The 13,767-nt window shown below is 49.1% G+C and overlaps 1 protein-coding gene and 1 long non-coding RNA gene across 4 annotated transcripts; one reads left to right on the top strand and one right to left on the bottom strand.

The window, feature by feature from the left end:
- Positions 1-297: 297 nt before the first annotated feature.
- On the top strand, positions 298-13,538 carry MGST3 (microsomal glutathione S-transferase 3). 3 transcript variants are annotated; one of them, XM_081914962.1, is made up of 6 exons: positions 298-430; positions 4,059-4,182; positions 7,635-7,708; positions 9,122-9,179; positions 11,153-11,225; positions 13,326-13,538. In XM_081914962.1, exons 2-6 carry the CDS (start codon positions 4,066-4,068, stop codon positions 13,433-13,435), a joined length of 432 nt encoding a protein of 143 aa, XP_081771088.1. In that variant the 5' UTR covers positions 298-430; positions 4,059-4,065; the 3' UTR covers positions 13,436-13,538. The 3 variants fall into 3 exon arrangements, with proteins under 3 accessions (XP_081771088.1, XP_081771086.1, XP_081771087.1); XM_081914960.1 differs by having other exon boundaries at positions 310-436; XM_081914961.1 differs by having other exon boundaries at positions 410-433.
- LOC309371905 lies at positions 12,712-13,319 on the bottom strand. Its single transcript, XR_014169338.1, has 2 exons — positions 12,838-13,319; positions 12,712-12,807 (listed from the first exon to the last, which is right to left on the bottom strand). It is a non-coding gene; the product is annotated as an uncharacterized lncRNA (long non-coding RNA).
- Positions 13,539-13,767: the final 229 nt, after the last annotated feature.

Genomic DNA, 13,767 nt, shown 5'->3' with positions numbered 1-13,767 from the left:
ATGAGTCTGACCAAACTGCGGGAGGCAGTGGAAGACAGAAGTGCCTGGGGTGCTCTGGTCCAGGGGGTCACGAAGAGTCGGACACGACTAAACGACTACAACATAAACCTGGACAGCATAATTTTTTTTTAAAAAAAGGCTAACTAGGCAATGCTTTTTTAAAAAAACATTATTAAATTTTATTTATACTAGGCCTAACTAGACCTAACTAGGCAATGCTAATGTTCACACACAGAGAGAGACAGAGATGTACTCAAACTTTCCTTTCTCCATTGGAGAGGGCGCTCTTGCGCGCTCCGCGTTTCGGAGCAGCCGCGCCCTCGGGTGGATCCGCCCCGACGTGGGCCGGGCTTTCCGGGCAACCCTTCGCTCTTGGCCCGGGGCGGCGCTGCGTTTCTCCGCGTGCACTTGCTGGGCGGCAGCGGCGACGGTGGTGGTAAGTCCGGGTCGACGGGGCAGGCGGGCGGACGGGAGGACGAGGGTCTTCGGAGCCGGGCAGAGCTTCCCGCAGCCGTGCGCCCTGCTCGGCCCTTTCCCCGGCTCTTGGGGCCCGGTGTCCCCTGGCTCAGCTCGGGCTTCGCGGGCCAAATTCCTCCCGCCGGGGCGCTTTTGCCCTTCGCGGGCGGCTCCCTGTCCCGGCGGCGAAGCTGGCGGCTCCCGGATCCCGAGTGCGAATCCTGCCGGCTGCAAGCCGCTGCCATTCGGGCTGAGATTGTGGCGAGGCTTGACAGCGCGTCTGTGGAAACGGCAGGGCTTGTGATCAAATAGCATAGAGATCATAGGGGTGCAAGGGGGTCCTGGGCATCATCTAGTCCAGCCCCCCTGCAATGGCAGGAGTATGCAGCTGTCCCATGCGGGGATCGAACCTGCAACCTTGGCGTTCTCAGCGCCACGCTCTCACCAACTGAGCTCAACATGCCAGAAGATGGGGCTTTTGTCCAGGGCTGGCAGCCTTGCCCGGGGTGGGGGTGGGGGGTGTCCTTCAGCAGGGGGTGTCTTTACTTTCAGCCTTGTGGAATGAGCAAGGGCTGTTAGAGTTGTGCGTTGGCGGCAAGTCGGTTCCCTCTCATAATTTTGCCCCAAGCAACTGGTTTGCGATTTCCTAGTGCTCCGAAACCACATGCTAGGCTTTTCACACAAGCAGTTGACTCAGTGGAGGGGCTTTTTCCCCTTTGTGGCAAGCGGACACCTCTGGAATGAAGTGTGGGCTTGACCTGATATGTTGTTGTTGTTGCTGTTTAGTCGTGTCCACCTCTTCGTGACCCCCTGGACCAGAGCATGTCAGGCACTCCTGTCTTCCACTGCCTCCCGCAGTTTGGTCAAACTCATGCTGCTAGCTTCGAGAACACTGTCCCACCATCTCGTCCTCTGCCGTCCCCTTCTCCTTGTGCCCTCCATCTTTCCCAACATCAGGGTCTTTTCCAGGGAGTCTTCTCTTCTCATGAGGTGGCCAAAGTATTGGAGCCTCAGCTTCAGGATCTGTCCTTCCAGTGAGCACTCAGGGCTGATTTCCTTCAGAATGGATGACCTGATATATCTGGGGCAAATCACGCCGGCTGACACCTGCTCCGGAGGACTGAGCCTTGCAAGGGAGGTGGGCACGGCAGTTGTACAGTTTAACTTGCTGGGGGTGAAAGGACATCAGGTTGCAGATAAGCCGCCCCTGTGTGTTTGGACTTTGCACCTTAACGGCTCTTGGTGTTTCAACTTTACACAAGGTGAACTCCCTCGCTGTTGCTTTTTCTTCCAGACCAGGCCTTCAAGTCCCTGAGCCCTCAACTTTGCCCAGACTTGGCTGCCGCACGAAGTGCAATTTCCTTTGTCACTGAGACATAGTAGAGGAAAAATCCTGCGAAAAGCCAGCCTCTGGCCCAGAGCGCTTTATAGCTGCCTCCTGGCATCCTTTGATCTTTGTCTTCCTCCTTTCCAGTACTTCAAGCTTAGGCGGTTCCTCTGGGTTCATCGCTGGGGTTTTCAGCCTAGGATTTTTGCTATTGTGGGAGGGGGTGTTGCTTGCGAAAAACCTCCCTTGAGTGTATTGATTTCAACATCATAGGCAAGTTTGGCAGATACCCAGAGATCTGGGGTGGTTGGTTAAGACAGAGTGGAGTATCTGGCATGTTTGATGTAGGCATTTGGAGATAGAGAATGCCAGGGGGAAACATGCCAGTAGTTTGAAACAGTGCTTGCACCCTGGCGCATGGATGTGCTGCAAGAGCAGCTCTTCATTCCTTCGATCCTGCAAGGACTTGTTGCAAAGGCATCATCTGTCTGTCTGATCTGAACATGCGCAGACTGACACAATAATCTAGAGTCAGGGGCATTTGGGGGCACTATTAACAGCCACTAAAATCAGACATTGCCCTCATGGGGCTTGTTTATGGAGGAGAGATAAGATTGTTGGCCTCTGGAAAAATAGGGCTGGCTCTCATTTCTGACTCCTCAACAGTAATGTTGATGGCTCTAGCGATAATAGTAGAGAAATAAACATGTTTTTCATGGGGGTCAGAAAAATGGCCGACGGCAGAATCGATAAATCTCAGGAGGGAAGGAGCTCAGTGGCAGAGGCATCACCACAGAAAAGGCCCTGTTGTTACTTGCTGTTTCATTATATTTGCATTGCTTGTTGCGTTGCTTTGGTTATTCTTAAACTATAAGCCACATTTGTCATTTTACAGCTGAAAGAAGGAACTGAAATTACTACAAGAAAAAGGGGATAAAGACATAGGTATAGGCTATTGCCCAAAATGAAGTGAACTGCCTGGGGCTACAACCCTACACAGTGGTACCTCGGGTTACATACGCTTCAGGTTACAGACTCTACTAAGCCAGAAATATTACCTTGGGTTAAGAACTTTGCTTCAGGGTAAGAACAGAAATTGTGCAGCAGTGGCAGCGGGAGGTCCCATTAGCTAAAGTTAAGAACAGGTTTAGCTTCAGGTTAAGAACAGTTTCAGGTTAAGAACAGACCTCCAGAACGAATTAAGTACGTAACCAGAGGTACCACTGTAGTTACTTACTGAGGGAAAATTCCACTGAATTTTGCAGGTCTTACTTCCAAGCAAACATGGAAGTCAAGCAGTATAGGGAGAGCGAAAGAGCAGAATAAGCCCTGGGAGGAACATGCAGCTGATCTGCACCAAAACTTTGTGCATTTTAATTGAGGAGGAAACAGAGAATGTGGGCTGCAATGCAGACTGTGCTCTCCCCTCTCCAGAATATCAGCAAGGCTCGTCCCTTAACCCCACTCCGTCCCTTAACCCCTTTGGTGGTTGCACCAAATGCAAGTAAGACTGCCAGGTGAATGAATGCAACTCACCCCCATTCTGAAATTAAGATTGGAGGTCAGTGAATTCGGGAGGAAGACAGCAGAAATGCAGACTGAGTAGAAGTCAATTAAAGGCACAGATAGTTCTGTTTACAATACAGTGGTACCTCGGGTTAAGAACTTAGAATCATAGAATCATAGAGTTGGAAGAGACCACAAGGGCCATCGAGTCCAACCCCCTGCCAAGCAGGAAACTTACTTCATTCCAGAGGTCCGTTCTTAACCTGAAACTGTTCTTAACCTGAAGCACCACTTTAGCTAATGGGGCCTTCCGCTGCTGCTGCGCCGCCGGAGCACGATTTCTGTTCTCATCCTGAAGCAAAGTTCTTAACCCAAGGTACTATTTCTGGGTTAGCGGAGTCTGTAACTTGAAGTGTCTAACCTGAAGCATATGTAACCCGAAGTACCACTGTACATTTCAGTATGTTCTTCTGACCCCTTACACCCAGTGCCGATACATCAAGGGCTTTTGGCATCTTTTCTCTACCTGGAGTTAGGGTAGCAATGGAACTGGAAGCTGGCTTCTGCTGTGTTGTTGCTCTGCTCCTTTGTATTTCTCACGGATCCCTTTCCCATTGTGCTCAGGGCCAGGAGGCTTCTTGCTGTGACCTGTTGTCTGTCCCTTGCTACCAGAGTGATGGGTGCTTGCCCACTCTGTGTCTCTTGGCGGTGCGGGCGCGATTCTGATTCTTGGGCTTGAACTAACCTTCCCCTTTCCTCCTCTCCTCAGTGCCAAGATGGTGGTTCTCTCGAAGGAATACGGCTATGTGATTCTCACCGGTGCTGCCAGTTTCATCTTGGTAACACACCTTGCCATCAATGTGGGGAAAGCCCGCAAGAAATACAATGTTCAGGTGAGTTGCTGCATCACAACTCTGGGAAGACAAGAGTAAAGACGCAGCTTATCCAATATAATCTGATCATTCTGCTTATTTCCTGTGGGGTCTGTTCTTACTTTTTTCAAAGAACCATGTTTTTTCAGACCTCATGGCCAGTGGCATGGGATTTTTCCCCTTTGCTGGCTTGAAAGTGGGTGGGTTCCCCCCCCCCCTTTCCTTTGGTGCGCTCTTGAGTAAGCCATGTGGAAATGGAACAATGCAGGCAGCTATTGCTACTTTCTGCCAGGTGACATGCTGCCTTGGTGGAACCTCCATAGTCAAAGGCAGGGTACCGCTGAGATGGCTCTTCCCTTCATGTCCTGCTTGCAAACGCCCAAATAGCACTTGGATGGCCGTTGGTGGAAACGGCCTAGATAGACCTTGAATCTGTTCCAGTTCTAGTGTTTGCACACATTATGTAGGCAGGCCTTAAATCCCCTACGGAGAGCCTCAAGGTCCATGAATAGCGACACCCTAGAGGTCCCGGGCCCTAAGGAAGTCAGATTAGCCTCAACCAGAGCCAGGGCCTTTTCAGCTCTGGCTCCAGCCTGGTGAAATGCTCTGTCCCATGAGACCAGGGCCCTGCAGGATCTGATTTCTTCTTTCCACAGGGCCTGTAAGACAGAGTTGTTCTGCCTGGCCTTTGGCTTGGAGCCAATTTGATTCCCTCCCCCTCTTTCTTTTTCTTTTCCTTTCTCCTCCTGTGATGCAGCTACATTTTAATATTGTATTTTAATTTTGTTTTTAAGTTGTATTCATTTGACTTGTTTTTATTATTGGTTGTTAGGCGCCCTGAGCCCAGCCTTGGCTAGGGAGGGCGGGGTATAAATAAAAAAATATTATTATTATTATTATTATTATTAGGTGGCTCGGGGCATCCTTGACAATAGATTTGATCTTCACATCATAGCTCCCAACTCTCTCTGGTTTTTCAATCTGTGAGGACTTGGGCAAGGAATTTGGGAGTTGGCCTTTGCAAACGCCCACAGCTGGCAGCGCTGCACAGATGTTTCTAATCTGAAAGCTGCCGCAGGGGGAACGAGCTGTATCACCGCTCTTGCTAGTGTGATTCTCAGCTGCTAGCATCGCTTGGGGAGAAGATGAGCCGTTTTGCAGGGGTCTCCGAAACAGAGGAGTCTTGTTAGAGACCCTCCGCTCCAATTTGTGCACAGAAAAACCTTCCTCTCCTCTTCCTGGAAGGTTTTGGTGCCGCAGTTAGGAAGGAGGCCAGAGGGTGTGTCTGCTCTGCTCTGCGTTGGTGAGTCATAAGCCCCTCTGAAAACAACTGGAGCCGGGCTTTGTGAATGGTTTCTCGTGGCTCAGGGATGGGTGGGGGACTTCAGCCACAAGACTGGCAAGCCGTGTCCCTACCACTCCTCTTCCTTGACACTCTCACTTCTGTGTTAGTTAACTGCTGCAAAGAGCCTTTGAAATACACTTTGCAGGCAAACATAAAGGGAGAAGAAGCAACTTGGGAGGGGAGGGTTGCTGCTGTTGTGTTTGGGCTCTTATTCCCCCTTGTGGCGAGTGACCTGGCTTGTTTCACCTGCTTTGTTGTTGTTGTTTAGTCGTTTAGTCGTGTCCGACTCTTCGTGACCTCCTGGACCAGAGCACGCCAGGCACTCCTATCTTCCACTACCTCCCGCAGTTTGGTCAGACTCATGTTTGTAGCTTCGAGAACACTGTCCAACCATCTCATCCTCTGTCGTCCCCTTCTCCTTGTGCCCTCCATCTTTCCCAGCATCAGGGTCTTTTCCAGGGAGTCTTCAATTCTCATGAGGTGGCCAAAGTATTGGAGCCTCAGCTTCAGGATCTGTCCTTCCAGTGAGCACTCAGGGCTGATTTCCTTAAGAATGGAGAGGTTTGCTCTTCTTGCAGTCCATGGGACTCTCAAGAGTCTCCTCCAGCACCATAATTCAAAAGCATCAATTCTTCGGCGATCAGCCTTCTTTATGGTCCAGCTCTCACTTCCATATATCACTACTGGGAAAACCATGGCTTTAACTACACGGACCTTTGTTGGTAAGGTGATGTCTCTGCTTTTAATGATCCTGTCTACGTTTGCCATCGCCTTTCTCCCAAGGAGCAGGCATCTTTTAATTTCGTGACTTCTGTCACCATCTGCAGTGATCATGGAGCCCAAGAAAGTAAAATCTCTCACCGCCTCCATTTCTTCCCCTTCTATTTGCCAGGAGGTGATGGGACCAGTGGCCATGATCTTAGTTTTTTTGATGTTGAGCTTCAGACCATATTTTGCGCTCTCCTCTTTCACCCTCATTAAAAGGTTCTTTAATTCCTCCTCACTTTCTGCCATCAAGGTTGTGTCATCTGAGGTTGTTGATATTTCTTCTGACGATCTTAATTCCGGCTTGGGATTCATCCAGCCCAGGCTTTTGCATGATGCATTATGCATATAAGTTAAATAAGCAGGGGGACAATATACAGCCTTGCCGTACTCCTTTCCCAATTTTGAACCAATCAGTTGTTCCATATCCAGTTCTAACTGTAGCTTCTTGTCCAACTCACCTGCTACTGTTTGCTGAAGCCTTTGTTGACTTTTGCTTGAGATGCCATGGCTGCTTCTGGGTCTGGGGAAAAAGAGAGTTTCTTCCTCTGCTGCCATGGTGGGAAGGCTTCTAGCAAAAGGCAAGGGAAAGATGGCAGAAAGCAGCAGGAAAGTCTCGCACAGACACAAAGTTTTAATTCACCTACCTGACATGGTATGTCTATGAATGTGTTTCCGGCAAAGTGCAAAACAGAAGCCCAATCAGTCAGTAGCTACTATAGCTCCATTCTGTGTGTGCCCATTGGGTGTGGGAATAGAGTAACACATTGATCACTAGGTAGCACGTGGAACACTTAAACGGCTCAGGACCGCAATACCTCAAGGACTGCCTCTTTCCATATGAACCTACCCGGACCCTGAGATCATCTTCTGAGGCCCTCCTTCGTGTGCCTCCTCCTTGAGAGGCCCGAAGGGTGGCAACACGAAAACGGGGCCTTCTCTGCAGTGGCTCCCCGTCTGTGGAATGCTCTCCCCAGGGAGGTTCGCCTGACGCCTTCATTATACACCTTTAGGCGCCAGGCAGAAATGTTCCTTTTTCACCAGGCCTTTGGTTGATCTGATTGACATCCTGTGCCCTTTTAAAATGTGGGTTCCTTTTTTGTGGGGGGCTATTGGGTTGTTGTTTTTATTTTTATTATGTATTTTGTGGTTTTATATTTTGATTTTATTCTGTGAACCGCCCTGAGACCCCCAGGTATAGGGCGGTATATAAATTACAACAACAACACTTTTCTTCTCCAACTCCACAGTTGATGAGGTGTGGACATTTACTTTCTTTCTTTCTTTCTTTCTTTCTTTCTTTCTTTCTTTCTTTCTTTCTTTCTCTCTCTCTCCCCCTGCCCCCACTAACCTCCCTCAAAAGTACCCAAACATGTACAGCACAGACCCTGAAAATGGACATCTCTTCAACTGTATCCAGAGGGCACACCAGAACACGTGAGTAGCCCTTGGCACGAGGAGTTTAATTTTGGTTTCTTAAGTGTTTAATGCTTCGACTGGTGCAGCTGCTGCTGTTTTGGGAAACCATTCTCAGTTCAGCAGTCTCTGCCGTGCTGCCTGTAGCAGCCGTCATAAAAAACACTTGAGGGAATCCATATTCTAAACGCCTGTCCAACGCCCTGCGATGCAGGAATCTCAGCAAAAGCATCCCTGAGAGATGGCCATCCAGCCTCTGCTTAAAAACCTCCAAGGACGGAGAATCCAACACCTTCCAAGGGAGTCAAAAGGCCCTTACCACCAGATACTTCTTCCTGGTGTTTAGCTGGAATCTCCTTTCTTGTAACCTGAAGCCCTGGGTTCGAGTCCTGCCCTCCAGAGCAGGAGAAACAAGCCTGTTCCCTCCTCAGTGTGTCAGCCCTTGAGATTGACTTTTGGCTGTCGAGTGTCTTGCTACGGCCAGTGGCTTGTCAGCAAAAGGCTTGTCGGAAGCAGGTTGTTCAGAAGTCTGCGTTGCTGAAGCACAGAGCTCATGCAACAGCCAGGAAGGTGGGTTACGGAATCCCGGGGAAATTTCCAGCTTGTGGAAGCGAAATTTTGCTGACCTTTCCTGCCGAGAGAGAGCATGCGATTCCTGCATCAATATATGTTGGGAGTCCCTGTCTTTGGACCTTTGCACATCAACTGTGTACCTGCCTCGGCCTTCGTTTTCTCCCCTTTATATACCAATCCTTGATATTCTGCTGTGAACCTCCTCTTAACGTATTTTTCGCTCCATAAGACGCACCTAGTTTTTAGAGGAGGAAAACAAGAAAAATAATACTCTGAATGAAACAGTGGGTGTATAATTTTTGTGGTTTATGCTGTGGCAGCCTCCTTTATCGCTAGAGTCCCTTATCTCCCCTCCCGATCACTTGCTGCTCAGCAGATTTATTTCAACACCCCCTTCCCTCTTTCTAAAAAAAGAAGCATGATCTGCTTTTCGCCCCTGGGCATTTCGGCTCCAGGTACCACGCATTCACTCCATAAGACGCACAGTCATTTCCCCTTACTTTTTAGGAGGAAAAAAGTGCGTCTTATGGAGCGAAAAATACAGTAATTCATGTGTGCACATCCCAGAGGTTGAAATGGGGAAGATGCAATAAGGGATATACTGTGCAATAAGGGATACACTCCATGGTGCCCTGACAGAGCTGCAGAGGCCCGACGTTCCCGTAACAGGAAGGAATCATTGCAAGCGTGCAAATTATTCAGGGACAGCTGTGAAATCTGCTGCCTTTTTCCTTGCAGTCTCTTGTTGAGAATGATGGTCCTGGTCTCTGACACCAAGTGGCACGAATGAGGGAGCTCATTCCAGGCCATTTAAAAACAGATACAAAGCCACAACGCACACACCTGTCTCTGTTCTTGCAGGTTAGAAGTGTATTCCTCCTTCTTATTCTTTCTTGGAGTGAGCGGAATCTACTTCCCGGTAAGTACCAAGATGAGAGACTTTGGGGTTTGTTTTCCCCCAGCCTGCTCAGTGGGAGCAAAGCCCGAGAGTGACTGCGAAGCCCAAAGTACTTGATTCCATGCTATAGTTTCTCTGGAGAAGAGCTCAGGAACACCCACACAGCGTGGTGTGGTGGTTAAGAGCAGTGGACTTGTAATCTGGTGAACCGGGTTCGATTCCCCGCTCCTCCACATGCAACTGCCGGGTTACCTTGGGGTAGTCACACTTCTCTCTGAAGATTTTAATGTTTAATAGGTTATTGTATTTTAGTCTTCTATTGGAAGCCACCCAGAGTGGCTGGGGAAACCCAGCCAGATGGGTGGGGTATAAATAATAAATTATTATTATATTATTATCTCTCTGCCTCACTCACCTCACAGAGTGTTTGTTGTGGGGGAGGGAGGAAAAAGGAGATTGTTAGCTGCTTTAAGACTCCTTAGAGCAGTGTTTCCCAACCGGTGTTCCGCGGCACACGAGTGTGCCGTGAGACGTTGCCTCGTGTGCCGCGAGATGCCTGGAGGGAGGCGGGCGAGTCGGGCGGCGAGAGGCGGGGCGGCGGCGGCGAGGAGAGGCTGCGCCTCCTGCTGCTGCCTGGCGCTCCTCCTCGCAGCCGGCAGCGCTGCCTGGGCGCCTCCGCGCGACTCTGCCTCGCTGGGTTTGGTCTCCCAGCAGAGACGGGTCACACGCGCCCCTCCCTCCCTCCCTCAGCCTGCGCGGAGGGAGAGCCAGAGAGAGGCATCGCTCCTGTGCGGCGGGAGAGGGAGCAGCCGGAGCGATGCCCCAAACGAACGCATGGGACCGGAGGGGAAATCCTCTCCGAGGCGGATTGAGCGCAGCTGAGAGAAGCCTTTCGAGGAGCTGCCGTGTCCCCTGGAAACCCCCTTCCCAGCTCTGCCTCAGCCGCCGCCGCCTCAGTTGCCGCCGTCCCTCAGTCCCTCGCTCTGCTGCCTCCTCCCACCCCCAAAGCTTGGAGGTTCCCCAGCAAGGGGGAGGGAAAAAACTTTCACTTTTGTGCGTCCCTCCCGGCGTGACGCTGCGCGCTGACGTCATGGGGCGGGGCTTTAATGGTGGTGTGCCGCGAGATTTTTTTTCAGTAAACAGGTGTGCCGTTGCCCAAAAACGTTTGGGAAACACTGCCTTAGAGTAGTAATAAAGCAGGATATCAAATCCAAACTCTTCTTCTTCAAATCTGGTATGCCTCGAGGGGACAAATTCTACTTTGAATCTCAAAGTAAGAACAAAGGGCAGTCTTTACAAGAGGAAAACATATCTTACTGAATGTCTCCAACAAAATATTAAAATACAGGTATGTACAGTGGTGCCTTGCAAGATGAAAAGAATCCGTTCCGCGAGTCTCTTCGTCTTGCAGTTTTTTCGTCTTGCGAAGCAAGCCCATTAGCGGCTTAGCGCTATTAGCGGCTTAGCAGGCTTAGCGGATCAGCTGATAAGCGGCTTAGCAGCTTAGCTGTTAAGCGGCTTAGCGGATCAGCTGTTAAGCGGCTTAGCGGATCAGTTGTTAAGCGGCTTAGCGGATCAGCTGTTAAGCGGCTTAGCGGATCAGCTGTTTAGCGGCTTGGCGGATCAGCTGATAAGCGGCTTAGCGGCTTGGGGAAAGGGGGGGGAGGGAAAAAAACCCGCAGGAACTCGCAAGACATTTTCGTCTTGCGAAGCAAGCCCATAGGAAATTCGTTTTGTGAAGCACCTCCAAAACGGAAAACCCTTTCGTCTAGCGGGTTTTCCGTCTTGTGAGGCATTCGTCTTGCGGGGCACCACTGTATCAAACATTAAAAGCTTCCCTAAACAGGGCTGCCTTCAGATGTCTTCTAAAAGTCATATAGATGTTAAAACCAAACTGGGGACAAAATGGAAGCTGATGTCCCCTTCCCTATTGCACAGTCATATCAGCACCAATTCTCTTAGTGAGCAGTGACTATTTCTGCTTTTTTCCCCAGCGGGTCGCTACAGGACTCGGTGCATCTTGGATCATCGGAAGACTGCTTTATGCTTATGGCTACTACACAGGAGGTGGGTTTATGGGGCTGGTTAAACGCAATCCATTCGTCGCCTGCACAGCTGCTCCGATTGGGAGGTTTTCCTTGGATTCCCAATTGGATCTGTTGCCAAACTCTTCCATGCAGTGTGCAAGAGCTTGGAAACCAGAGCAAACAGTTGGTAATCAAGAGGAAGGGTTTATCTTATGCTTCTCCCCCCCCCCCCCCATAAGAGTAGAAAATAGTTTAGAATGAAAATAGTGGGATTTTATCCCATTATGCCATGGGTAGGCAAACTAAGGCCCAGGGGCCGGATCCGGCCCAATCGCCTTCCAAATCCAGCCCGCAGACTGTCCGGGAATCAGCGTGTTTTTACGTGAGTAGAATGTGCCCTTTTATTTAAAATGCATCTCTGGGTTATTTGTGGGGCATAGGAATTCGTTCATTTTTTTTCTTTCCAAAATATAGTCTGCCCCCCCCCAAAAGGAGTAGAGAAGCACACTGATAATTTCATTGCTTTTTTTTTTTTTTTTGCAAACCGCTTTGGGGTGGTGGTGGTGGTTGTTTTACAATCAAGCAGAATATAAATTTTGGGAAATAAATAAAATAAATATATTCACATATGGAACACTAGATGATGTACAAAGGGGGTCTCAGGGTTGCACACACACGCATCCCCCCCTCCAAACACACCCCGAAATCTCAAAACTACCGGACTTCTCCCTGCTTAGAATCAGCAAGGCTGCTGGTTTTTGTTATCAAATTTATTTATTTGCAGAATGCTTATAGACCACCATCTCATGCATAACATCAAGGCAGTGTGCAACAATATTTTACAAATACCGTATTTTTTGCTCTATAAGATGCACTTTTTCCCTCCTAAAAAGTAAGGAGAAATGTGTGTGCGTCTTATGGAGCGAATGCAGGCTGCGCAGCTATCCCAGAAGCCAGAACAGCAAGAAGGATTGCTGCTTTCACTGCGCAGCGATCCCTCTTGCTGTTCTGGCTTCTGAGATTCCGAATATTTTTTTCCTTGTTTTCGTCCTCCAAAAACTAGGTGCGTCTTGTGGTCTGGTGCATCTTATAGAGCAAAGAATACGGTACATTGTTGCTCTTGTCATCCATCTGTCTTGAGAGACAGTGGAGTGCACCTTCCAGGGTGAATTCAAACAGCTGGAGAATCACAGTGCCTGCTGTGGCTGCAGAAACTGGTAACTCGTAACTGCTGCCTCCTGCATTGTTTTTCCTGCGTTAGTAGTACCAAAGTGACCTCTCTGGGGTGCAAGCCTAGGCAATGTGCATGGAGGTCCTCTCTGAAAGGTGTGAGAAGGAGCAGTCTAGGAATGCAGAAATAGTAGTTCATGAACGTGTGTTCTGCTGACATTTGGCCGCCAAAGCCTCCTTAACTTTTTGTTTTGAAGTCTGTGTCTTGCCTTTGATAGGATATCTTGAAGGGGACAGTAAAACATTAAAACCTCATGTTTTAGAGCAGGCATAGGCAAACTCGGCCCTCCAGATGCTTTGAGACTACAATTCCCATCATCCCTGACCACTGGTCCTGTTGGCTAGGGATGATGGGAGTTGTAGTCCCAAAACATCTGGCGGGCCAAGTTTGCCTGTGCCTGTTTGCCTGTACAAAGGTTTACCTGTGCGAAGTTTGCCTGTACAAAACAACCACTGAGAAGTTTATCCTAGGTAGATTGCAGTACAGTGGACGCTCAGGTTGCGAATGTGATCCGTGCAGAATGCATGTTCGAACCTGCAGCATTCACAACCTGCGTCTGCGAATGCATGGGTTGCGATTTGGTGCTTCTGCGCATGCGCAAAGCGTGATTTAGCACCTCTGCACATGCTTGACCAGCAAAACCCGGAAGTAATCCGTTCTGGTACTTCTGGGTTTCGGCAGTCCGCAACCTGAAAAAACCCAATCTGAAGCGGCTGTAACCTGAGGTATGACTGTATACTGTGCACGCCAAATGCCCTTTCTCCATCCTGCACGCTTTGAAAGTTTTGGCGCTCTGGCTGGGTAGCTGAAAAGACAGGCTTCTTGCAACAAGTGAAGCTGGGATATCAGCTGCTCACCTTGCTTCTCATACCGAGAGTGAGTCGTGTGAACCTCACCTTTTCCTTACAGATCCCAAGAAACGAAACCGAGGAGTCCTCGGCTCTTTGGCGCTTCTCGGATTGGCAGGGACCACCGTTTACTCTGCTTTGGTGCATCTTGGCTGGGTGTGCGATCACTAGATGACACCTCCTCTATGGCTTCCTGGGAAGCCTTTAAATCTTTCAATAATGCAATTATATTTTAATTATAAAAAAATCAAATAAAAGCCAACATTAACCATAACTGCTCTCTTTCCCTTCGTTCTTGGTATGATCTGTTTATAAGCCTTATTCCTCTCCACACCAGACACTTTCCTGTGGCCAAGAGATCTAGCACTTCACAGGCAGCACATGGTAAAAACTGTGGTTATTTTTTAATTATTATTATTTATTGAATTAATATACCGCCCTATACCCAGAGTTCTCAGGGCGGTTCACAGATAAGATCACAATATATAAATTCAAAATAAAAT

This window comes from Podarcis melisellensis, assembly GCF_964234715.1.
Source record: "Podarcis melisellensis genome assembly, chromosome: 6".
Taxonomy (NCBI): domain Eukaryota; kingdom Metazoa; phylum Chordata; class Lepidosauria; order Squamata; family Lacertidae; genus Podarcis; species Podarcis melisellensis.
Note: the sequence above shows the minus strand (reverse complement) of the source record. Positions and strands in the feature narration are given on the sequence as shown.